Raw genomic sequence first — 26,728 nt, 5'->3', positions numbered from 1 at the left:
GGCTTCAATTCTTCCTTCTTAGGTCTTTTTCTTCTTGTTCAGCTGTTCAAGGAACTTGCCTGCCCTCTGTCCCTGCCAGGACGATGTTACGTCTGCCTGGATAAGTAGGTCACCATTGTATATCAGGAAAGGTCTTATTTGTAATCATCAGGAACCAGATACGGCTAATTTGAGCAGAAAAGGAAACTTTTGGAAGTTTATGGTTAGGCCTCAGTAACTAGAAGCAGACAAAACAACCGAAAGCCAAGGCTATGCTATTGCAATTATAGGATCAGGCCAAAGTGATGTTATAAGTCCTAGCTGGCCTTGCTACCAAGCAGCAACAGGAAACAGGAGGTTGACCCAGCACTGCTGGCCTTGCTTCTTTACATCATTTATTTGTAATTCAAAATCCAAGAGAGGGGTGCAGTTGGCCAACCCGAGGTCGCCCGACTGTTTTCCATCTGTAAGGGAGACTGAGCATGTGAGTAAACAGTGTACCTGACATGTTCAGCTTGTAAAACGAGAGGAAGGCTCTGTTTCTCACCAAGACCCACAAAGTGGAAAATTCCCCAAAGAGAAAGGAATTTCAGATCAGATGCTTGAAAAGTTAAAAATAACAACAACAACAAACAAATGCAGATGTGGAATTAAAGACATGGAGTCATTAAGAACCTATATGTGGAGTGATTCAGACCTGAGTTCACATCTGGAGCAAGCTACTCAATCTTGCTGAGCTTCAATTTTCTCTAAAGGAAACAACGTGGAAGATGATATCCACATGTAACTTATGGTACACATGAAGGAGGGTAGTACAGTATATGATGCCTGGCACATCCTATGCATTTTCTAAAACTACTAGTAGTACTATTATTATTGTTACTTATTATACAATTTACTGTAGAAATTAACAGGGAGAGTATTAATAAATGTTAATACAGTGCTAAGTGTCACATTTATGATCTCAGCTAAATATTTGTTGATTCAACAAACATTCCACATATCAGAAAGTAACCTTTTAGTATATATATATATATATTTTTTTACAGAAGAAAAGAAACCCTGAGGCTTAGAAAGTGTAAACAATGTACCAAAAGTCACTCATTTAAGAGGTAATGGAATATTATTCAGCCTTAAAAAAATGAAGGAGAGCCTTTCATTTGTGACAATATAGATGAAACAGGAGTGCATTATGCTGATGAAATAAGCCAGACAGGATAAATACGAATGATATCATTTATATATGGAATCTAAAAAGAAAAAAAGCCACACTCATAGAAACAGAGAGTAGAAAACTGGTTGCCAGGGGCTGGGGTGTGAGTGGGGAAAAGAGGGGAAGACTGGTAAAAGGGTACAAACTTTCAGCTGCAGGATGAATAAGGTCTGAGGATCTACTGTATAACATAGTTACTACAGTCAATAATACTGTATTGTATAACTAACATTTTCTGAGAGAATAGAACTTAAGTGTTCTCACCAAAAAAAGAAAAAAAGGAAAAAGGTGTCATGAGCTGTTAGATGTATTAATTAACGTGATGGGAAGGATCCTTTTGCAACGCATATGTATATCAAATCATCATGATATACTCTTTCACTATCTTACAATTTTGTCAATTATACCTCAATAAAACAGGAAAAAAAGAGGTAATAAAGATGAGATTCCAATCCAGGATTATCTAGCTCAAAAAACTACACTCTTAACCATTACAATATAGTATCCATCCATATGTTGTAACTGTAAAATGCTTAACACAAAGGAAACGTTAACTAAATGGTAGCTATTCTAACTCTAATGCTTACTAGATATTAGTTATGTGGTATGCTTTACTTCTAACTACAAGGGTATAAGGTGCAAAGTCTTGCTACAGAACATAAAAGCCCCTGTGGTACCCTGTAGGATCTCTCGTCTCTCAACCCAGAGTCTCCTCAAATTGGAGGTCTTTACCCCATTTATAATGTGGGAATAATGCCTTTCCCACATTTGCACTGGGCATGAAAATCCATACTTCCAGGTGTATACGGAACCTCCACTTAGCTCCTCGTCACCTTGGAATCACCAGACCAAAGATCATTTATTCCATTAATATAAATGATGTAGGGATAGAAGTACAGAATATACAGAGAGTGTTGGAGGAATCCAAACAACAAGTCCTCCACTCTCAAAACAAATTTTAGAGTTCCAAAAGTAAAGAGCAATGTTTGGAAATAAAACTAAAAATGAAACTAACATCTACAATTAGCCAAGTATTTATTATGGGCCAGGCTACTTACTAGGCACTTGATAAACATTACAGCTCATCTTCCTGCAGTCCTTCAAAGCATATAATATTGTTTCTATTTCATAGAGAAGAAAATTGTATCTAAGCAGGTTAGTGATTAGCCCAAGACCACAGGGCTAGGCTGTAAGAAAAGAAGGCCAAGTTTCAGTGGTCAAAATGGTGATGGATGGTATAACTAGAAGATTATGGCTAATCAAATAAAAATATTCAAAACGGTCCTAATGTATTATTAGGATTTCTTTAGAATAACTTGGGTGCCTTAGTGAATACAGTAGTGGTAGGCACTACAGTCTCTTTAATTTGCTAATCATACAAATCTACTTTAATATTCTTGGTGACAAGGAGCTAACTACTGATAAGACAGCTTCTTCAGTTTGGGGGCTACTCCAGGGTGAAATGCCGGAACGTCTTACTGCCTGCAATGTTACCTAGTTCTACCAGGGGGAATAAAGCAGAACAAGTAGCCACTGTTCTTGACAAATGGATACAGTTTCAGTTTTTCAAACTATGAGTGTCAGATTCATTCATTGTATCAGATAGATCTGTCAAATGGCTTTGCCCATTTACTAATGGATGGCACACTGCAGACACACGTTGGGTCAAAGGACTCAATGTCACCTCATTGATACTGTCATCAATATAATTTGTATGTAAAGCAATTATACTCCAATAAAGATGTTAAAAAAATATATATAATTTGTATTGGCATTTTGTCTCACCCTGACTTTAAGGACTATGTGAGGAGATCCAAGTCTCCAGACCATGGACTGATCACCTCTGCTTGACACAGTATTCTCTGCTCATTTCCAGAGGGGACCAAGGATGAGCTCTTGTACTTCTGAGTCTATTCACCCTACCTGGCAACACATACTAGCTGGGCTGATTGGATCAAGCAGGAGCCCCAGAGTTTAAATTTCCAGCTGCATTGGAGGAAACAGAGGCTATGCCCCAATCCCATAACCCCTCACTTCTTACTTCTAACCCCTCACTTCTTACTTCTAACCCCTCACTTCTTACTGCTAGCCTATCCTAGGCTGTTCTTGCTGATAGGAGTACTTCATGCTAAAAATTAATTTTGCTTACCTGATGGCAGTCACACAACCTCAAATGCCATTTTTATAAATAAGGCAACCACCAATGGAGTGTGATTTAGGGTGTTTTCTTCTGTAGACCCTGCCTATCCTATAAAATCTCCCATTACTGCATCATGGAGACTATAATCCCTTTCCGAGGGAATAGATTCTTTCCAACCATAAGATGAAATAAGAACTTTCATTTCCATACTGCCCAAAAGGAAATACATTGATTACAAAATGCAGGAGAATGACTGATTTTCCACATTTGTTGTGTTCATTAAAGGGTTTTTGAATAGACTTGACAGTATTAAAGAAGTTCAACACACACAAAATAAAAATTAATAAATGAAGAGAAAAAAATTGCATTTACAACAAACAACAAAAACATTGATATATAAAAGGTTGTTATACATCGATAAAAAATGGATGTCATAAAGTCACAAACTAAAAAGTATTAACAGCCAATAAAGATATGAAAATATGTTCAACCTTGCTATTATTAATCAAAGAGATACAAATAAAATAATTCAGGTGTCATATTTTACTGACTAGAATGACAAAGTTTTAAAAAACTTGATAATACTGGTATTGATATTGATAATACTGGTACTGATGAGTGTGTGTAAGAAACCACATTGGATGTTAAATTCTTGATAGAAATAAAAAGCACGGTAACCTTTCTGGAAGACAATATGTCAGTATGTACCAGAACTGACAACCAGCCATTCAAGTTCTAGAAGTCCCTTCTAAGGAAATAAACAAATGCTCAAAGACATATGAACAAGGATGCTTGTCTCATTGTTTAGCAAAGCAAAACAGGAATAATCTAAATGTTGAACAGTAGGGACTGGTTAAATAAATAATAGAATGCTGTTCAACCATTAAAAATGATGCTGCAGATTTTTATTAGGTGATGAGTAATCATACTTATATTACTAAATAAAAATGTTATAGAACTGTTTTGTAGTTTGATATAATAATTAAAGGTATTTTATACTTGTATTGTATTTATATGCACCCCGTCACAAAAAAGTTTCAAAAGATACCCTCAAAAATGTTACAGAGATGATTTATCAGAAATGGGATTTTGAGTTATTTTTCCTTTTTTCTTTAAATCCTTTCAATTTTGGAGTTTCTGCAATGAGCCTGTATTATTTTTACAATTAAAAATATTTAAATTTACAACAAAAGGATCTAAATTCCTCCAGTTTTCCATTTATTTTCCACCTTGGCTCAGGGTATTTGTGTAAAAAAGAAAAAAAATCAGCTTATTTTCTCTTTTGTATCAATCTAAATTTACTTTTCATAAGTTAACTATTTTAGTCTGGCAAAAGTTTCACACAGGAAAATTGTTAAGGTCTGAGTATTCTATTACCTTTAAAAGCACTGGAAACTTTGAAATTATTTCTTTCAGAATTTTCATATAATACTGAAAGGCGGGGGGGAGGTAGCAAAATGAAGGCAAATAGATAGTAGTAGTCAACTTCAATTAAGAAAAAGCAACAAGAGGCAGTTTGTACTCTTTTGATACGGCAGAAGCCCCATGTGTCTACTCATGCTAAAAAATGTATATATACACACACACATATATATGTTTGTGTGTATTATATGTATATGTGACACACACACATAATTAATCCACAGCCTTAGGCTAATCACTCATTGTGGCAGAAACAACGAGCTGTTGACTACACTTTAATTAGCTCCTCCAGCCTGTAGAGGCATCACTAGGACCAAGATAGGAACAACATTCTCCATCTCCGCTTGCATCTGGGTATGGTTCTATCCCAAAGAATGTGACCAGAGGTGACCTGAAGAGTTTATGTCTGAAGGATAACGAGTTGATAATTGTAGCTTGCAGCTTCCTCTCTCCTTTCCTTTTTAGGACAAACGTAGAGCCAGTTGATGAAGGTGGTGGGTCCCTGAATAACTGAGCAGAAAACTGACCCTCAGACCACCAAAGTCCATACTACACTCCTGAGTGAGTGAGAAATGAACTGTCCATGTGTTGCTCCACTGAGGTTTAAGGTATATTATTTAGTGTTTAACTAACGCATTTTTTCTTTAAACCTCAGTTGCCTTCTCTGTAAAATAAAGTCTTTGAAAAGGATCCACTGTAAGTTTTTTCCCTTGCTTATGTTTTTATCTTAGTTTTTAATTCTCAGAAACATTGCACGCATTTTACCTTTTAAGTTAGTAAGTCTACTTTTTTCCCCACAAAGACGGGTTCTTCAAGTTATGGAGAAGTCATAGCAGACTGTTGCTTCAGTTTAAGATACGCATTCACATATGAGATGAGAAGGGTGAGGACCCAGAGAAACGCATTTGACAGAGGGGAGTGAGAGCATACTGAAGAATGTTTAGTAATAAAGAATTCAGATGGGAGAAACGGATGGGTTACATCTAACAGATTTGCTCAAAGGAATTCTGGAAAGGCAAATATGTGAAAATGTATAGCAAAGACATGAAATGCCTTTTGGTCCCTAAATGGATTTCATTTCAAAGACGTGCATATTGCAAATACATGTACCGTAACACTTCTCTGTCCACTTCTAGAATTTTCTAAAGCCTGACAGAACATCTGCAGAGAGAGGATGTCATTCCAAGATAATCGACTGCAAGTTACTAAATTAAGTTAAAAATGTCCTTAACCTTGAACAGTTTTTAAAGAGATTTTAGAAGAAAGGAGCCCTCCAGGGGGTTGTATAACTATATAATTGTACCCTTTCTAAAAGGCTATTTACAGATACATAATGTTTCCCCTCCATTCTTTAAAGTAAAATATAGGATTAAAAAAATAGTTTGGGGATAATATTTGTTTGGGACAGCAGGCACTGCTAATCAGTACCACTCTCTCCTTATTCCTTACTATCAGAGCCCTGGTTTAGGAGACCCCATTATCCTTAAGGCTAAGGTGGCCAGTTTAAAATCCGAGCTGATGAGATCTAAGTGCAAGTCCGCTGACCATCTGTGGTAAAAAATTTGCTCTCTGAGTTAGACATTGCCTTTTTTTTCTTACTTAATTTCTTTTTTTTTTTTCCTTTTCTTTCTTCCTGCCCAAATTGTTGGAACACTATTGGAGATTCTGGGGTCACTTTGAAGCTATGTGGACGTGCTAGAGATGTGGAAGCTGGAAGAGCGAAGCAACCCAGTCCCCTGGTGATGCCCTTCAGCAGCTGGACTAACGCTAGAGGGACTATCTCCAAACTTCCTGCTACCCGTGGAAAGTAAGGTAAATCACTCATTCACTTTCTGTTACCTACTAACTGATCCAGAACTCTAACCTCAGGGTTCTAGAACCCTTCTCAGTATCCCATAGTCATACTCACGTTCCGGACTCCTGATCATCAGACTTGCTTATAGCAGATGTATGGGGAGGGCTGGCTCTTCTGGAAGCCCTCATACTTCCTCCCCTACCCCCACCACACACAAATAATGATCTTTATGTCCACTCATCCTTCTATCTACACTCAGAGGCCAGGGCCCCCAGGAAGGCTTCACTGACAACCCTTTACTCCTCTCTACATGCAGAAAGGGTAGAGGTGTGGGCTCTGGAATCAGACTTCCTAGACTTGAATTCTTAATCTGTTACTTACCAGTTTAGGACGTGGGCAAAGTGGTTACCTTCTCTGGACACCCCCGTAAAAGAGGAACACTAAGTAGCACCTATGTACCTTACTGAAAGGATTAAATGAGCAAATGCAGGTAAAGTTCTTATAATTTTTTCTTGGGTCAATCAATTCTAGCTGCTATTGTTACCTTTGGCTAATTTAGGGCAGAGTCCCTTTGCCCTCCTTTGGTTCTCTGGGCCCGTCTCATTCACAACACACACAACCGCATACTGCAGAGTTTTGAAAGGTGGTTCTCAAAATGTGGTCCCTGGGCCAGCAGTATCAGCCACACCTGGGAACTGGTTAGAACTCTGGCACTGGAGCCCAGCAATCTGTGTTTTAACAATATTCTCAGGCAAATCTGATGCACACTAAAGGTTGACGACAACTGAGAACATCTGTCTCAGACTCTCCTGGAGGCATTCACCAAAAATAGAGTTACAGGACCTTACACCTGACCAGCTGGAGAAGGGGTCTAGTAATTGCCCTGGGTATCATGCTTGTCATGATTTTTCAGCACATAAATGTTTGAGAATCACTGCCATTTTGAATGTGTGTTTCACTTGTCTGTTTTTCCAGTGGACTTTACTTCCTTGCAAGGAAGGTTTGTGAAGATTTGTTGCTGTTGTTTACATTATTAGTTTTATTATGCTAATTCTAGAATCTCTGGTGCATAGTGCAATCTCAGGCAGGAAGTAGTGGCTCATTAAAACAGGTATCCCAAAAGTCTTAGTAGAACTTCAAGATTAATTCCTTCAGGAAGAGGTAAAATTGTCATTAGATGCAGATGATATGATACTATATAGAGAAAACCCTAAAGACTCTACATGAAAACTACTACAACTGATAAACGAATTCAGCACGGTAGCAGAATACAAGATTAACATACAGAAATTGGTTGCATTTCTTTATACCAACAATGAAATATCGGAAAGGGAATGTAAAAAAACAATGCCTTTTAAAATCACAACCCCAAAAATAAAATACTTAGGAATAAACCTCACCAAGAAGGCAAAAGACTTATATGCTGAGAACTGTAAGACATTAATAAAGGAAAGTGAAGATGATTCAAAGTAATGGAAAGACATCTCATGTTCTTGGGTTGGAGGAATTAATATTGTTAAAATGCTCATACTACCCAAAGCAATCTACAGATTTAATGCGATCCCTATCAAATTACCCATGACATTTTTCACGCAATTAGAACAAATAATCCTAAAATTCATACAGAACCATAAAAGACCCAGAATCGCCAAAGCAATCCTGAAGAAAAAGAACAACGTTGGAGGCATAGCCACCCCAGACTCAGACAGTACTCCAAAGTCACAGTAATCAAAACAGCGTGGTATTGGCACAAAAACAGACATATGGATCAATGGAACAGAATACAGAGCCCAGAAATAAACCCACACACCTCAGTTAATCTTTGACAATTAATCTTTGACAAAGGAGGCAAGAATATATAATGGGAAAGAGACAGTCTCTTCCGCAAGTGGTGTTGGTAAAGTTGGACAGCCTTATATAAACCAGTGAAGTTAGAACACATCCTTTCACCATACACGAAAATAAACTCAAAATGTCTTAAAGACTTAAACATAAGACATGACACCATAAAACTTCTAGAAGACAACACAGGCAAAATATTCTCTGACATAAATCATACCAATGTTTTCTTAGGTCAGTCTCCCAAGACAATAGAAATAAAAATGAAAATAAACAAAGGGGACCGAATCAAACTTACAAGCTTTTGCACAGCAAAGGAACCCATAAACAAAATGAAAAGACAACCTACAGAATGGGAGAAAATATTTGCAAATGATGTGACCAGCAAGGGCTTAATTTCCAAAATACACAAACAGCTCATACAACTTGATGACAATAAAAGCAAACAACCCAATCAAAAAAATAGGCAGAAGACTTAAAGAGACATTTCTCCAAAGAAGAAATACAGATGGCCAATAGGCACATGAAAAGATGCTCAACACTGCCAATTATTAAAGAAATGCAAATCAAAACTACCATGAGGTACCACCTCACACCAGTCAGAATGGCCATCATTAAAAAGTCTACAAATAACATATGCTGGAGAGGGTGTGGAGAAAAGGGAACCCTCCTACAACACTGTTGGTGGGAATGTAAGTTGGTGCCGCCACTGTGGAAAACAGTATGGAGGTTCCTCAGAAAACTAAAAATAGACCTACCATATGATCCAGCAATCCCACTCCTGGGCATATATCCAGACCAAACTATAATTCAAAAAGACACATTCACCCTGATCTTCACAGCAGCAATATTCACAATAGCCAAGACATGGAAACAACCTAAATGTCCATCAACAGATGAATGGATAAAGACGATGTGGTACATATATACAATGAAATACTACTCAGCCATAAAAAAAAGAATGAAATAATGCCATTTGCAGCAGCAACATGGATGCAACTAGAGATTATCATACTAAACAAAGTATGTCAGAAAGAGAAAGACAAATACCATGATACCACTTATATGTGGAATCTAAAATATGACACAAATGAACCTATCTATGAAACAGAAACAGAATCAGAGACATAGAGAATAGACTGGTGGCTGCCAAGGGGGAAGCAGGTGGGAGAGGGATGAACTGGGAGTTTGGGATTAGCAGATGCAAACTGGTATATATAGATTGGCTAAACAACAAGGTCCTACTATATAGCACAGGGAACTATATTCAATATCCTGTGATAAACCATAATGGAAAAGAGTATGAAAAAGAATGTATATACATATGTATAACAGAGTCACTTTGCTGTACAGCAGTAATTAACACAACGCTGTAAACCAAGTATACTTCAATAAAAAATAAGTTAATTAAATTTTTAAAAAGATTAATTCCTTCAGAAGAACAAGTACTACACATTCACAAAAGAAGCACCCTTTGAAAGTTTAAATTTTTGAATTTCTTTGCCACTTCCTTAGTTTTGATCATCTTGGACAATATATTTTTAATCCTGACTTTTAAAAAGAATTGTGTTTCAGTGTTTGCTATCCTTAGAGAGACAGAAACAGATAAGTACAACTAAATACTTGTTTTTCAAAAGTCTCAAAAGTATAAGGGAAATGAAAGTAATTATATCTTCAAATGATTTTGGGGTATGTTTCTAATTTCATACTTCTGATGCGATTAAAGATTAAAACTGTATTAAGACATTTGAGACATGCCGCATTGGTATTAAATGAATTTAATTTTGTGTAAAGTGGCAGAAATATTTTCTTCAGCAAACATACCTGCAGATATAAAATCACAACCATAAATATACAAAAAAGCAAGCTATTGAATGAAATCTGATTGGTTATTTCCCTGCAGTATGGATCTGCTAATAATTTAATTTACTACTTGCTAACAGAAGCCAAAATTTAAATATACATATATATATGTCTGTGTGTATATATCTATCTCTTCAATTTTAAATCACTCATATATATGAACAAGTATACATACACATATATAACAATTGTTCATATATATAAACAATTTAAATTAAAGAAAGTACATCTGGTGGCCTATTTTTTCCCCCCGATTTCTAAAGAACACCATATTCTATTCTAGGCAGTGGAATGTCAATCCACCTTAAGGGTTGTTCAATGAGCATATCTGAGAAACCACTGGTTTAGCCAATGATGTACTTATTGAGGGAGGCCCTAGTGCCACTGTCAAGAGCTTATCCACAGGAGAGATATGAAGGTACTTGTTTGGTTTGTGAAAAGAAGGAGTAGTGAGGAATGGCAGGTAGCTGCAGGCTGATGACACGTGATGTCCGTATATATGTAGAACCAACACACCCATAATTGCACCCATTTTCCATACCCAAATCCAAAGCCTTTATATCATTAATCCCAGGCAAAAATGGTAAGATTCATGTGTGTTACTATCCCACGGCTTCAAGATGCCTCTAAACTCATATGAGTATGTCTTAGTTTTATCAGTGGAGGACAAACCAGGCTTCTATCACCAAGCCCCATTCCATAACAGGCAAACCAGTCCAAGACTTCTCTGAGTGCTGCAGGAGAGTCTATGGAAGGGGCGCTCACTCCACTGTGATGCCTAAAATGCCTTTGCACAGAGCAAACATTCAATACATGCTGAGTGAATGAATGAGTGAACTGGCTCATTTCAGGGAAATTCCATTCAACAGGCTGGCATTCCTTCCTACCCATCTTAACTGTTAAGCTTGCCATCAGACAAAAATTTAATTATAAAACATTAGAGCTGAGGAAATTTTAGAAACTATCTACTCTCCAGAGGTATACAACTTTAATTTCGTGGTAAAAATCACTAGGAGTGATTTAGGAGTCTATCAGACCTGAGTCCAAATTCCACATCTACCATATTTTGGTGAGCAAATAACTACTTCTGAGGCTCTGTTCCATGTATGCATTATGGGATATCATAATAATACATACATTAATTGTATGACTATCAGGGGATGAAATGACACAATCCATTTGCCATGGTTGGCTAAGTAATTTGCACCAAGTAAGCACTCAAGACATTAGCCAATATTAATAGCGGAGAGATGAAAACAAAACTCTGGGACTGATGCCTACCTTAGTGGCCCCAGTGGTCATAATGACTTTCTTCCATTCAGCCTGCTCTCTTCTCACTAAGACTAAGGAAGAGAAGATGAACAAATTAGGAATAACAATTTGAAAATGGTTTTATACTCCCTGGATGAATGGAATTATAATAAAATGATTCATGAGTTCTGCAGAAATATGATGAGACTTTAGATCTTTATGTTAGTTCTCTACAAAACCAATTTATGGCCCTAAGATGTACCTTCCCACCCAGCCCCATCCTTATCAGGATCAAATATCATTGTAAATGGAAAAGTCAACAACACATAATCAACAAGCTAAGTTACAAGCCAGTGAAGTCTTTGATAGAGATAGAGCTTTGATAGAGAAAATTCAGATTTATCATTATATGTAAAAATAAGACAATATGAAGAACTCAATCTAAAAAATATTACCTGGAGATCTATAATCTCTACAATAGTGCTATAAAAAGTAAAGAGCTAGAAATCTATTTAGATGGTTTTCCTTATAAGAAAGCACTTTCTGTATAACTTTTAATGTACTATTGATGAGAACAATTCAACAAAATTCAAATAAATATCTGCAGATGTCCTACGAGAAGAAAAGAACAGAGTTAGATGTGACAGGGGATAACTGGACTTCAGGATGAGTAAGACCCTATACTTGACCTCAATAAATTAACATGAAATACAGTGGATGAGTCATGTACAGAATGTCAGAATTCTAAAAGGCCAAGCTAAGTACCAAAAGGAACACGTGGGGACTCTTAAGAAGGAAATAAAATATTGGTTAGTTGATTACGAAAAGGCAGAAGGGAGTAGGTTCCCTTTGGCTGCTCTTTGAAGAGATCACTTCCTTTCCCCCCTAGTCCTGAGGCTAGGGTGGCATGGGCAATAGAGGAATGTGGGGACTGAGAATCATTTCTACTCTCACCAGAGTGGCTGGAAGCAGATTTTCTTACCAGGATGTAGTAGTATGCTAATATTTAAGGGTTCTTGAGGTCAGAGAGAAGGGTTTGAATACTCCGGCTCCATCTCTTGCTGTGGGTCAAGTTTCTTACCTTTCCAACACCTCGTTGGCGTCTTTATCTGAAAATTGGGGACGATGATAATGTCTCCCACCTGAGTGTGAGAACTATATGATACAGTGCATACGCAGGGCTAAATTTGGTGCCTGGCAAACAGAAAGTGCTCAGTACGGCAGGCGAGTGTAGTGACAATAAAGGCAAAGATGACGGGGGTAGTGCCGGTGTTGCTTCTGCCCCCAGAACAGGCTCTGACTGGGAGAGAGTTAAAGCACCTTTGGGTTCATGGGGGTTTATATATAAGCAACGGTTGATCAATGTGAGCTGGTTGTCCAAATGATTATGTGCAATCTAAGAAAAAAATGGGCCTCGGATCTGCTCAGCTACTTAATAATATTAGCAGCGGGAGTAGTCAAAGAAGCTAAATTTTATTACGTGTTTATATGCCAAACAACGTGCTGAACGTTTTAAAAGGATTTACTCACTTATTACAAGGAGGCTATACGCTAGGTCCTGATAATGTTATTCGTCTCTTTCAGATGTTGACTGAGCCTCAGATGGGTTACAAAAGCACCTAAGATCCCGTTGTCAGTACATGACGGAAATGAGTTCAAATCCAGCCTGTCTGACTTGTTCTTAATCACTAAGGTATGAAATTAAGCATGTTGCCCTTTGCCTGATTCTCCTTCTGAGGCCTGAATATTTCACTTAGCTCTCTGAGTGCAGAAGAGAGAAAATTCTCTCTCCTTGACCCAACTTGGCATCAATACCCAACTCCCCTTCTCAAAATGCGTTGCTTCAACGAGCAGCAATGAATGCCGGGTCGTGGACCAGTCACCTTGATGACTAAGAGTCAGACACTAGGGAAAGAAAATGCTCTGTGACAAACCTACCCTTGTACAGAAACAAGACAGAAATGGGGGGACAGGGCAGAAGATAATGGAATAAGGCATACGAAAAATAGCACCTGGCATCTTGACAGTAATAATAATAATAGTAGTAGTAGTAGTAATAGTAATAATAATAGACTTTACTATGCTCTAGGCATTGTATTAAGTGCTTGGTGTAAGTGACTTCATTTTAATATTGAAAACAAGTCTATGGGGATGAAATATTATTAACATCATTTTATAGGCAGGAGTATTGAGGTTCAGGTAATCAGGTAAATTGCCCAAGCTCATATGGTTAGCAAGTGGAAAGCAGAGATTTGAACCAGCACCTACACTCCTAACCATTATGCTATAACCATTATGCTGAAGACATAAGAATTCCAATGGTCTTTCCCCATAACCCACTCCTGCACTCCAGACTTAAATAGTCCAAGATCAAGAGAGAGCAAGCTTGGAGTTGCCACTCTTCAGTGAGTGTCAATCATTTCAAAACAGTGTATTTGCTAACAAGATGCACTTCCTGTGATAATCTTCTCAACCAGCTATCAAGAAACAGGAAGCAAAGATTCAAGTAACAGTATGTTCCTACTTACGAGGAAGGTGGGACAGCACAGTTGACACTGGGCTTAACTGTTCTGGAAAACGTGGTCCCAGTAGGCATACACGCTGGTACATTTTCCCCACCTACCAAATACAAAAGAAGTATTTCATTTCCATGTTGCTCTTCAAAGTTCCACCTCATTCGTGCCTGTCATTCATCCTCTGGCCTCTTCCTGTCTCCATTTCTGTACAGAAAGGTGCTGAGTCTCTGCTCTCGGATACGAAAAGGGTGTGTTAGGAGAGGGAGCCATGGTACCTCAATGTCTTTTTTTTTTCATCTTAATTCTATTATGCCAACTCCACTGAACTTAATTAGAGTGAATACAGAATTACACAATTACCCTCTGTTCTATTCTTCAGATGTTATATTTTGATAAAATTTACGACATGCTGCTCTCCCCTTGAACACCAGATGAACACTAGAAATGGATGTGTGTTGACATAAAATCTGTTATAATTACAATTCAAGTATAGCTTACATAATGATAGTGTTAACATAAAATTATAGATGTGTAGAGACAACGTGGTCATGCATTTTTTAGTATAAGTACATGCTTAGACCAATATCTGTTAGCGGAATGAAGGTGAAAGAGAATTTTGGTTAAGCCCGAAAGGCTGTTTAAGGAGTTGCAGATAGCTAAGGGGAACTCAAAGACCAGTAAGATAATATTTCCCCTGCCATGTTTGCAATTGCAAAGTGAAGGGAAGATGTGAAAGTAAGTACCCCTATGGAAATTACAAGACAAGTACATTTTTTTCCTTGAGTACCTGGGTAAATGCTTAAATTCTAATGTATATCAGTGATGCAAATTTTCAACAGAGTTTGATAAATCATAAAATAATAATTATACATATATGTATATAAAACTGCATGGAACTAGGCAGTTCAGAATTACTTCTAATTAAAGAGGTACCCTATGACAACTAACTTAAACCTTACAAAATATGGTTCCAAGTACCCTATCAGAGTGAAAAGCAGGAGACTGAAAGGTTTAGTGTAAATGTTTGTAGTCATGGTGTCTTAACTAAAACTACTGTGTCACAAATACTATTAAAATAATTGTGACATTTTATTCACTTTTACTGCAAACAACAAAACAAACTATAGGTATTTTTTCATTTCAGGTAATTATTTTAGCTAACAGTTATTAAATGTTTTGAGAAGACACAGTGCTAATTGCATTACTTCATTTTATCTTTAAAATAGCGCTTCCATGTAATTATTCTTAATATCTCCATTGTATTACAGTGTATCTCTAGTTTAGACCTTTCTTCAGAACTGCAGACTTGTGTATCCAACTGTGTACTCAGCATCTCTACTTGGACGTCACGAAAACATCTCAAATCTTATACCTCCAAAACTGGTCTTTAATCCCCCAAACATGCTCTACCCCAAACTTTTTCCATCTTAGGTGACAGTAACCACACCTTTCCAGTTCCCCAGGCCCTACATCTCGAATTCACCCTTGACCCCCTCTTCCTTTCCATTCTTGCATTCAATCTACCACGAAATGCTGTCACAACCTTCCCAATGTGCCACTTCTGAGAATTACCAGCCGCTAGCAGCCTGGTGCAGGCCACCAACATAGACCTCGAGGATCCTGTAGTCGCCTCCCGAGATTCTCCCTGACTCCACTCTCTCCCCACATCCTCAAGACCACAGATAGAGTTATGCTTTTCAAACAAGAGACAGTTCATGTCACACCTTGGCTAAAATCGTGCCCCTGGCTGCCTACATTTAGAGTAAAAGACACAATGCATGTGATGGCCTCCCAGGACTTACCCAATCCATCCCATCACATATCTGACCTCCAGCCCTCCTGCTGTCTCTTCCTCCCCACTGACTAAGTCAGCCAGGGTGGCCTCCTTGATATTCCTCCAAGCTGCCCGGCATATTTCTGCCTTAGAGTTTTGGGACTGGTTATTCTTGCTCCCAGGGAGTGGTCTCCCCCTCATACATTCTGACAACTCCCTCACTTCAAGTCTTTGCTCAAATGTCAACTTATAAAATCCACCCTGACTACCCTATTTAAAGTCAGAACCTACCTGTACACTCCTCCAGCACTCCCAACCCAAGCCTCTTCAGTGAGCTTCACATCCTTTTCCTTATCCCGTAGCGCCCATCAACCTGTGACAAAGCATAGAATTTATTTATAACATCCGTTTCCACACGAGAGTGTAAGGAGGGAGAAAGCATGCAAGAAGGAGCACGCAGGCAAAGGCTCTTGTCTAATTTATTTATTGATACGTCCAAGCATAGAGAACAGGAAGATGCTTGATAAATAGTCCTGAAAAAGATACAGATGAGGAAACTAGTAGTAAAGCTCAGAAAGTTTAAGTAACTTCCTCAAGGTTCTAGAGCTAGAAGAGAGTCACAGTAGAATTCACACTTGGGGATGTCTAACTTCAAATCTCTTAGCCTCTCTGCTATCTTTTTTTTTTTTTTTCCTCCTTCTTTGCGGTATGTGGGCTTCTCACTGTTGCAGCCTCTCCCGGTGCGGAGCACAGGCTCCGGACGCACAGGCTCAGCGGCCATGGCTCACAGGCCCAGCCGCTCCGCAGCATGTGGGATCTTCCCGGATCGGGTCACGAACTCTCAACCACTGCGCCACCAGGGAAGCCCCTCTCTGCTATCTTAAGTCCATGCAATTCAGGATTTGTTTTAATCAGTGCCATGGAAATTCTCACTCCACTGAATAGGATCACTAAAGTGTTCTCTGTCTAGATTTATATATATATTTTCCATTTAAACAAAGGAAACAGAAGAGGGGAATTCATCATGGGTTATTGCGGTAGTTTTACAGCAATGTTAGCAATAATGACATTTAAGTAATAGTGATATTTAATGATAGCATAATAATAATAAAATAATAGCTCTTAAATGTATTGAAGACGAATCGCATGCTAAACTCAGTGCTAAAATATTTCCATGTATATTTTATGCAAAATCCTTATGAATATTCTATCAGATGAGCTTTATGTGTAACTCCACCAGGCATACTTCTCTTATTCTGCTTTCAAAGATAAGGAAATTGATGAGAAGTGTGGTAACCCTTTGATCAAGATGAGACTGGTAATAAGTTGCGAGTATGAATTTAAATTCAGGTCTAACTCCAGAATTTGATTCTCAATCCATACATGAAAATTCTGATAATTCCTTTGATAAGGGTATGTTCTCTCCTGGAAAACATCCCCCATTATGTCTGCCTGTGCTCATACCTTCAGGACACAGTCAAGTTTGAAACATGATAAAAATGTTTAAATAGTGTGCTTTAATAAATGGAAATATTTTCATCTAAACAATAACACAAAAAGGCAGGCTGAGCCCTTTGAAGTGGCTTCGTTGCTATCTTCCATCCAGAACAAGAGAAGGAATCAACAGCTGCAGAGTAAAGAAAGCATGAAACCCAGAGATGGAGGATTCTGTAAATGACCAATTACAAGACTATTAAGCCACACTTTCATAGCAAGAGGCAAAATATTCCATTAAACTGAAAATTCTTCTACCCCTCACTCCAAGGCCCACACAAACATTAATGTTGCATTTATTAGGATGTATTTCCTGTGCTCTATCAACTTGACTTTCAGCAACTGTATTAATACAGTCATTTCGCTTTGCACATATATCTGAATGATGGATTCCATTACTGGAGTTTTGTAGAAAGAGTGGAGTGAATGAAGTAAAGTTTGGGAAGAGCCATCATAATCCATAATGATGGGCACTGAATCAGGACAAGAAGAAACCTCTCTTCTCACTTATTTGAATGAAAATTCTACTATATATTTATTGCCTCTGTACAGGGCCATCTGTTGAATAATGGAAAACAAGCATCTTTCATTTGGAGGTAGGATTTGTGTGCTCAAGTTTCTATGGGCCTGCAGAATTAATCTTGTTTTAGAAATGAAATAAAATGTAATTTCTTACTGTAAGTAGATGTGGTTAAGCAACTGGCAACTTTGATGTCTTTAAATCACTGCAGTTTCAGGGTAGGCAAATCTATAATTATTTCAAGCACTTCTTTATTGGTGCAACAATTGAGCAGTGTACATAGTGGTCAACAACCTGGGCATTGTCAGACGACTCTAAGTTTGAATCTAGACTTTGCCACTCACCAGCTATGTGACTTTCAGCTATGAGAATAACTTTCTTCAGCTTTACACTGTGGATTATTATATGCCCTTTGCAGAACTACTGTAAGAACTAAATGTACATGGGCACAGTGGCTCATAGTAAGGGCTCAAATTAGTACTGTGGTCACTACTAGTAGTATTGAAAAGAAATTAGAACTTCTATTCTCATAAAGTGGGATATGTGTTTCTTTATCATTGTAATTTCATATCAGTTTACTTTTGACCGTATAATTTAATAGCTTGATCCAAGAAACATTTAGCAGTAAATATAATTGAAAGAAGATTACCTGTCAAACATGAAATACTGTAGTATCAAGTGTGCTGGCACAATACTCTTCTCAGATAATTAACCTGTCAAACTATGTTATTGTCTTCTTTTTAACTGAGCACATTGAACATATATATTTACTGTGCCAATTGGCGAAAGGTCCATTAATTAATCAGTCTAACTATATGTTGCATAAACGTCTTCTAAACATAATCGTATATGTATTTTATTTGTTGGGAAAATGTGTTTGAGATTGTTCTTTTCTGCCTATTTAAAGTAAAACAGGATGAGAAGTAGAGTTAGGCTTAATGTACTTTGTACTCCATTATGCCATGAAAATGCTTCTGTGCCCTGGAGACAACAACAAAAGATTTGCTTTAATGACAAGAATCAAGTATGTTCTAAAGCTTCCAGGTAGGAGGCGTATAGGTTGCAGTTTATATCAGAAGTCTTTGCTCTCTCTCTCAACTGCGTCTAGATGGGAAAGATGTGGTCACAAATGCTTCAAGGTGATATAGTAAATGTTGGAAAAGAGGGGGGTAGGAGGCAGAGTTTTGAATATCTCAAACCTGAGCTAGAAGGATTTTATTTAAAGAAAATAGCGGATATTATTTTTCACTTAAGGAATGCCAGTCAGCAAACCTCACATTAATGTAGGAAATTAGCTCTTTTAGCTATGATGCTTTCAAATGCACATGGCTGAAAACAAATTCAAAATAGTCAAAGGAAATTTAAAAACAAAAACCAAACAACAACAACAACCTCAACAAACAAGTACTAGAAATTCAGGGATGCAGCCAGATACAGTTGGATCTGGAAGTTCCAGAGTATCAGCAGGGTTCCAGCTCTCTCTCCATCGCTCAGCCCTGCTTACCTCTACAAGACTTTATTTTACAGAAAGTCTCTCCTTGTGCTGGATGGTCACTGGGAGTCCCAGAGTCATATCTCCCTAGCTTAGAAATTCCAGAGAGAAAAGACAATTCTTCCATTTTGCTCTGAGAGAAAAGTCCTGGGGAGGAGTCTGATAGACTTAGCCGAGGTCAGATGCCTACCCATGAGCCAATCACCTGCTTTACTGGAGTTCAGTCCCTGGGCGACTCATCCCCGGGGCTCATGAGGAGGCAGGATGGCATTATCTGGCAGTTCTCCAAGAAAAGCCTGCTGTTTTTGTAAGATGAAAGGGGAGAGGACATGGTTAATGAAACCTGTATCTGCTTCTGTAAAATCCACAGAATCTTACTCCCTGTCCTGTGTCGATGACCATGCAGTAAGCTGACCCAGGAGGTCATTTTTCCCACAACAGTCTTTATATATATGACTAAAGAACACACTGGTAAAAGAATATGGGAGAAAGTCTGAGTATGACAAGTCAGCTAGACTGATATTAACTAAAAAAGCTGTGTGAAAATATCCTTAAAAAGTTGCCCCCAACTCACTCAAAGTCCAAAGTTGGAGCTGGAAATACAATGTCATGGAGTTTGGATAAGAACAGGTTTTCTCCAACCTGAACTATGACACAGAGATTAGCGACTTCTAGAAACTATACTTTTTCAAAGAAAAAACATCACATGAGAAAAATGAGGCCTAGAAAAAATAAATGACTTAAGGTAACATAGCTAATTAATGGCAGGACTGAGACTAGAGTATATACTTTGTGTAATTGGCTATGGTTTTTTTGTTTGTTTTGTTATCACTTCAAAACGAGACAAACTTAAAGAAAGGAAACACAACCAAAACTCAATGGTTGGAAAAGAGATGGATGTGAACGCCCACTTGTTTCTTACGTATAAAGTTGCCCCTCGCAGTGTTTTGGAGGAGAAAACGCTGGCTCTTCCCAACGTTGGTTACATACACAAAGATTCCAAAGACAAGACAAGTGCTTTGCAAACAAAGTAACTAGAACCAGCTCAGGCTTCCCCGCCCCGGGTCCTACGTTCCACGGTCAGAACCACCAACTGTATCCCCCCGGGGAACAAGGTGATTCAGAAAAGCTGGCGCATTCAGAGAAGGGAGAAAACTTAGCCGGGAAGAGAGTCAGGAGGAAACTTGCTCAGCTTCTTGCTGGGGTCTGAAACGATCCCAACAGAGTCTTTAAACCCCTCAGGTTTCCCCCATCAAGCACCCTCGCCTCCAACCTGGGCCACCCCAGATCTGACTATCAGACGACAGAAGTCTGCGGACGCACGGAGAGCTGACCACCCCACGAGAGGGACCTACGCGTGGCCGCGCCCACTCACCCGCCGCTCCCCGGGAGACGGGAGACCAGCCCGGGGTCCAAGTCAGGGCGTGGCCGACTCGCCCCTCTCCGGGCCCGGCTCCAGCTCACCTCGGCGCGGCCCGCCTGGGCGCCGCCATCTTGACCACGAAGGGGGCCTCGCGCCGGAGGCCCCTGAGCGGGCGCCCGGAGCGGAGCCGGAGCGCCGGGGAGGCCCAGGTCGGCGCCCTACGTCCCCCGCGCGCTCGCGCCCCGTCCACGAGCGACGAGAGTCCCGCACGCAGCGCCCGACCCAGGCTTCCGCGGAACCAGCGCCCCGCGCAGCCCGCACCGCGGCTCAGGCGGCGCCGAGGGCGGCCCGGGCGGAAGAGCGAGCGCGGGGCAAGCGCTCGGTTACCTGGCAACGCGGAGCAACCTGGCGTCCCCGGCGAACCCCAGCCCTCTACCACGAGGAAGCACGGACCCCCTCACCCGCCGCCCAGCCCGCGCCGCCCCTCGGTCGCTCCGCCCGCCGCTGCCCGCTTGCTATGGTCTTTTAAATCCATGATACAACGTCTATATGTAACAAATCTGTTAAACCCTAAATGTTTATGATATTCAAGTAATCCATTATCTGAATTATTCTTGAAGATAAAACATCCAAAGACTTCTTAATTGTATGGGTATACATACATAAAATACACGTGGAGGTAACTTCAAATATAGTATGTGCCTGTCTCTATTCCTTCCCTCTCCGCTCTTTTAAAAAATGCCCCTTTAAAAATTGCCCACTCACCATCTGTTAGGTAAATTTGCTGAAACACAGTAAATGTGGAGACAGAAATTGTTATAGAGACTATTCCAAATGGCATTGACACCTGTATTTATGAAATTTTTAAAAGGGTAACTTAGAGTTGATGTTGTTTTTTTAAAAAAATCCCACTATAGTAACACCACATCATCCTAGGTGCCCACTTCTATCCAATTACATAAGATGGAGAAAGAGAGAGAGAGAGGAGAAAGAGAAAGAAGAAAGGAAGAAAACCAAGTACTTATGTATAAAATGTTGCTGCCGAAGTTTGAGATTAGACTCAAGCATCAATGAACAGAAGGAAAACACTTACAAATTTACAAATGTATTTCATTTATGGTATGTGGGACACAGGTTTAGATTTGCAACACGCTCCCACAAGGGTCAAATTGACCACTTTTTTCTATCTAGTTGCTCTTGAGAGAACAAAACAATTGAAACAGATGCCATTCAATTCCAAGTCTATAGCTTAGACCATGTCACTGCACATGAAATATTGTTCATTCAGAGTCAGCACACAGCAAGAGTAATTTATACTCTCAGAGTGTTTGCTCTCAAGTCAATAGCAGAGAAGCCTTGAATAAAAACGTTCCCATTACTTTCCATTGTAATAGATCTTACTTATAGCCCATGAAACAGTGGTCAGGGGAGATTTATTCTTTGGACACCATATTATATAATCTCTCCACTTTAAGCCATCCCCCACTCGGCGATTATTTTTTAAATATGTTACTCGTAGTCAATATTAATTTACATTTAATCTTTCTTAGCATTAGGAGAGTATTATTTGGTACAGGCTCAGAAACAAATCTCCCGAAATTCCTCCCTGATGCTCCCTTCAGGCTGAAAATGCATTGCAGGGTGGCTGCAGTGACTTAATTCTAGTTGGCAGAGCCCTGGCCACACACTAATTTCATTAGCCTCAAACTCCTGGATTTGAAAGATCCACTGAATATGATTCCTGTCCTCTGACATGTCACTTACTAACCAATTCAGTGTGCATACAGAGGAGAGAAAGGACTTGCTCAGCTCTGGCCCACCGGCAGGCAGATGAGAATTCCCAGTCAGAGACACTGTTTACATCTGAGTGGTCATTCTTGCCCGGGTCCTCATTTTCAGGAAGGAAGTTCAATCCAGGCTTTGCTGGCAGCTGCAGCATTTGTTACATCCATTACTAGCTCCTTGTTCCTTCCTGCCCCCCAGTGCTTAGCATCCCCCATTTCAGTCACTAAGTCTTCCTTCCCCCAGCCTAGAAGCTTACCTCACCATAAATTTTTATCTCAAATGATAGGTTTGGCACATTCCCCACAGCAACCCACAGGGACTGGGGAAAAGAAAACTCAAATCTCTGGAGAGCTAAGAATTCAACCATTTAGAGGAGTTTCTTTTATACAGGACAGTCTTCATTGAGCTGAACCCTGCAATCCCAGAGAAGATTCACCTACCCGTTCTTTTCCTCTTTCCCTAAAGTGACTGTGTCTTTGAACAAGGGGTCTGTGTTCCACTATTCTCTCTATTCATTTTGCAGGTTTACAGAGGCTGGGAAACTGGGGGCTGGACTTACATGCCAGGAGCTTCTAAGATCACACGCAAAAATAAGGCTACTGGAAGAGATTGTTGGAATCTATCTCTGTATATTTGAACATGGGCAGTGGTAAACCAGGATGCTCACACCAAGCTTATATCCAGCTTGCAGCACAAGCTACAAGTTGGTGCATCCCTCCTACTACCAGCCTCTTCTCAATAAATGCAGGTGAAAACTGGGGGCTCTTTTCCCTCAGCTGTTCAATCCAACATGAATAGCTGCAATTTGCAAATTAGAGGAAAATGACAGTGTTTTCTCTGAATGGTTTTGGTCCCAACGCACACTGCCAATGCTGGCATTCAGTTCCTTTCCTTCCCAGCCCAGGGAAGGGGGGAACTAACCATAAGGCAAGCGTTCTCTTTTCTTGCAAGTGCCTCAGATCCACACACCAGAGAAGGAATCAGCTCCCCCTGGAATCTTTTTCAGCAAACACAATCCTTCACCTAGTCTGCAAGCTCTCTCTTGACTTTAAGATTTCACTCTTTTTTCGACAGGCAGGCCCATCTGCAAGCTCCCAAGCTCCAAGTGAAGGCACCAAAATAAGTTTTAAAATGTCAAACAGCAAATGTGCCTTCAACCCCCAGAGCTCCAGTAAAAATACTGTGAGTTGCCCCTGTGTTTCTCAGGTGACCTCTGGCCTCATCCTCCCTGCAGCGCTGCCTCCTCAGGTTCTCTAGTTTAAGCTCAGAGGTAAAGGAAGTGCTTCTGGGTTTTGCTTACGACAACCCAGGCTCTTCCTGAAAGCATTACCTCAAAGTGAAGGCTGCCCAGAAGCACTTTTGGCCTTGCAAACATCTAGAGGTGGCATACTCAACAGGTGCTAGGGATGCTCAGAGGCTCAGAGGGGCCATACCAGGCTGCAGCTTTAGACAGGCACCCCTCCTTCTGGCACAAACACAAACTTCATACTCCTGGGTGCTGATGTAGTGACAGTTTGAATCTCACAAGGAGTCCCCTCCAGAAACCCAACATGCTTCAGGAAAGGCACTTGAGAGGGAGCCGACTTTTTAGCTATGGGGAGCATAAGGGTCAGCCAGAACATCTGGAGAAGGGACTAACTGAGCTTGGGTCCTACCAGGCAGGGAGAGAGCTGTGCATTAGGAAAGGATCACTTCAAGACAGAGATGAACAAAAAACCTGGAGATAGGGGTAGAGAAGGAAAAGAGACGCAGAAATTGAAAGGGAGAACATAAAAACAGAGAGACAAAAAAAAAAAGCAGGGAGAAAGAGACACAAGGAGAGAGACACACAGGAAGAAAGACAGAGAAACAAGACAACCCATAGTCATGCAGACCCTGAAACTCAATTTCTTCATCCAGAAGCCATCCATCTATACCCAGGGCGGCACAGGAGCCGTGGGGCCGAGGCTGCGGGAGCAGGCCGTGAGAGAGCACTGCAGCACCGCCCACCGTTCAACGGGCCCGATCCGCCGTCCTCGCATCTTCCGCCGTTGCCCGCCTGTACCCGGAGCTAGAGGACCGCCCGGCCTTGCTCAGCGCACCCTACTGCCTCCCTCCAGGCGCCTTCTTGTCTGGCTCTGAGAATCGTCCTCAAAACCCAGGACTGGGGTTGGGGGCTGCGTTAGGGAGGTCGTGGGAAAGGATGGGCACAGGGTGGGTGCAGAAAAAGTGACTGTGTCTCGCAGTTAGCATGAGCTCACCTCCGCGCTCTGAGCTGGCAGGAGTAGAAAGCTGATCGCCCGGCTCCTGCCAGTGGCCGGATCGCAAAGGCAGTTTAGACGGTGCAAACAACTGCCCAGAGCAAATCACCTGGGGGCACGTCTGTGGGTGGCTTCTCCCCGCTTGAGGACAGTCCCCACGCCTTCCGCCCCATGCCCTCGCAGAGATAGGTGACAGGTCGGGAAATCCAACCCGAGCGAAATGGGCAATTCACGTCCAAATGTAGGTGAAGACCTAGCCTTCGGTTTAAGAACTGCCTCCCTAAGCTCTTCTCGAAATTTTCCAAGGCAGCTGCAGCTTGTCGGGCGGCTTGGGGCAGGGAAGCTGGGGAGTTGAGAAATGCCTAGTTTCTAGGCGTCTTCTCATCTTTCATATTCCTTGCGCCTAAGTGGCTCTCACAGGAGCCCGGCACTTTTACAAGCCTGGTTTGGAACCATATTTCCACTCGAATGCAAACCCATTTAAATCATCGCCTTGTTTTTCGGAGACTGTTTCTTGTCAATGGGGCCATAAATCCAGAATGTCAAGCCGGATGGAGTGGAGCGCGGACAGGGGAGAGATGGAAGGGAAAGGAATCATGCAGGGCAAGTAGAGGGATTCGGCAGGATCTCCAGGGTGGAAATGAGCGAAGGCTGACCAGACCCCGCACCCCTGGAGTCCAAGCCAGCCTTCAGGATAAAGAGCGCGGGGAGCTACGGCGCGCTCTGCCCCGGAGGGAGCGCCCCCCTACCTGGAAAAGCCTCAGGATGTTGGCTACCATGATGGAGACCGAACTCCCCGAAGCCCCAATCACTCCAACTACTTTCTCGGGCTTGACGAAAACCGGAGGCTCGCCGTTGGTGCAGCGCACTTCGGAGGTGTCCTTCTGGATGAGCGCCTGGACGAAAGTGAGCGACTGTTCGAGCGCATAAGTGTCCCTGGAACAAGTGTCCAGGATCCGCGCTCCGAGCGTCACTTTGGGCAGCAGGTTGGGATCGCTGTTGATCTGGTCCAGGGCGTAGAGCATCGCTTCCAGCCTGTGGATCCCGTTCTCCCTCTTGATGTCGCCGCAGGGCACTCCGCTGGGACCCTTCGCGTGCACCGGGAACAGCCCCCCGAGGGTGACGTCCTCCTCGATCCGAATGGAGTGCGGGGCGTACATCTCCTGGCCGCGCGCCGCCGCCGCCAGCGCGCGCGGAAGCACCTCCAGCACGCAGCAGGGAAACGTCACCAAAGTCAGGGCGCGGAGCAGCTTCCCCAGCTGGACCATGCTGCTCCCGCGGCTGCGGTGGTGGCGGCGGCACTCGAGGGGACGGTGGCGGGCTCGCCGGAGTCCTGGCCCCTTGGGGTGAGCTCCTCCGGGGAAGCCCAGGGTCTCCTGCGGGCGAGGAGGGTAGGGGCGCCCGGGGAAGGGCAGCCGGCGAGGGTGGGGGGTCCCGCGGCGCCTGCCAGCTTGGGGCGCCGTGCGCTCTTGGGTTCCCCGGCCAGCGCGCCGCGCTCGAGCTCGCGCTCGGTGGCTTGCAGCTCGAGCTCTCCAACAGCCCAGCACTGGGGAGAGAGCGAGGATGGCTATCGCTTTAAATGCGCGTTCGGCGGCTCCCTCTCCTCCTCCGCCCACTCCCTCCCACCCTCGCTCGCTCTCAGGCTCTCCCCACCCTTCCCAGCGCTCACCCTCCCCACGGTTTTGCATCATCACGCAGGGAGGGGCTGCGTGCTGAGGTAAGGGGGGAGGGAATGGGTGGGCGGCTGTGGGGGGGGAGTACCTCCGATTCGGAGTTTCGAGGTCCCCAGGGAATCTAGGGATTGCAGGTCGCAGGCGAAGGCTGAGCTCCTGCTTCGGTCTCACTGTAGAAGCCGCTCGCTCGCCCGCCTGCACCCACACGCACATTCTAGGCACAGGGTGGCATCAGCCCCGGACAGGGCGGTTCTAGCTGGGGCTGACTGCTTCCAACCCTGAGGTCCGGAGCCGGGACTGTCAGCGCCGGGAGAATGCGAGGTAGTCGAAGGTGATGCCGCCAAGCATGAAGGGTAGTAGGGAGACCCC

The 26,728-nt window shown here is 41.8% G+C and overlaps 1 protein-coding gene across 1 annotated transcript in view; it reads right to left on the bottom strand.

The window, feature by feature from the left end:
• LOC309973985 (metabotropic glutamate receptor 7-like) overlaps nucleotides 1-25,846 on the bottom strand; it is a gene marked incomplete at its 5' end in the record, with an annotated part of 168,219 nt that extends 142,373 nt beyond the window's left edge. Inside the window, 3 exons of the mRNA XM_082858443.1 lie at nucleotides 11,533-11,594; nucleotides 14,031-14,121; nucleotides 25,436-25,846. Coding sequence (XP_082714569.1) covers nucleotides 11,533-11,594; nucleotides 14,031-14,121; nucleotides 25,436-25,846 — 564 coding nt within the window. The remainder of the gene's footprint in view (nucleotides 1-11,532; nucleotides 11,595-14,030; nucleotides 14,122-25,435) is intronic.
• Nucleotides 25,847-26,728: the final 882 nt, after the last annotated feature.

The sequence above is a fragment of the Leucopleurus acutus genome (genome assembly GCF_964270905.1).
Source record: "Leucopleurus acutus genome assembly, chromosome: 17".
In the NCBI taxonomy this organism is placed as follows: Eukaryota; Metazoa; Chordata; class Mammalia; order Artiodactyla; family Delphinidae; genus Leucopleurus; species Leucopleurus acutus.
This window is presented reverse-complemented; position numbering and strand designations above follow the sequence as displayed.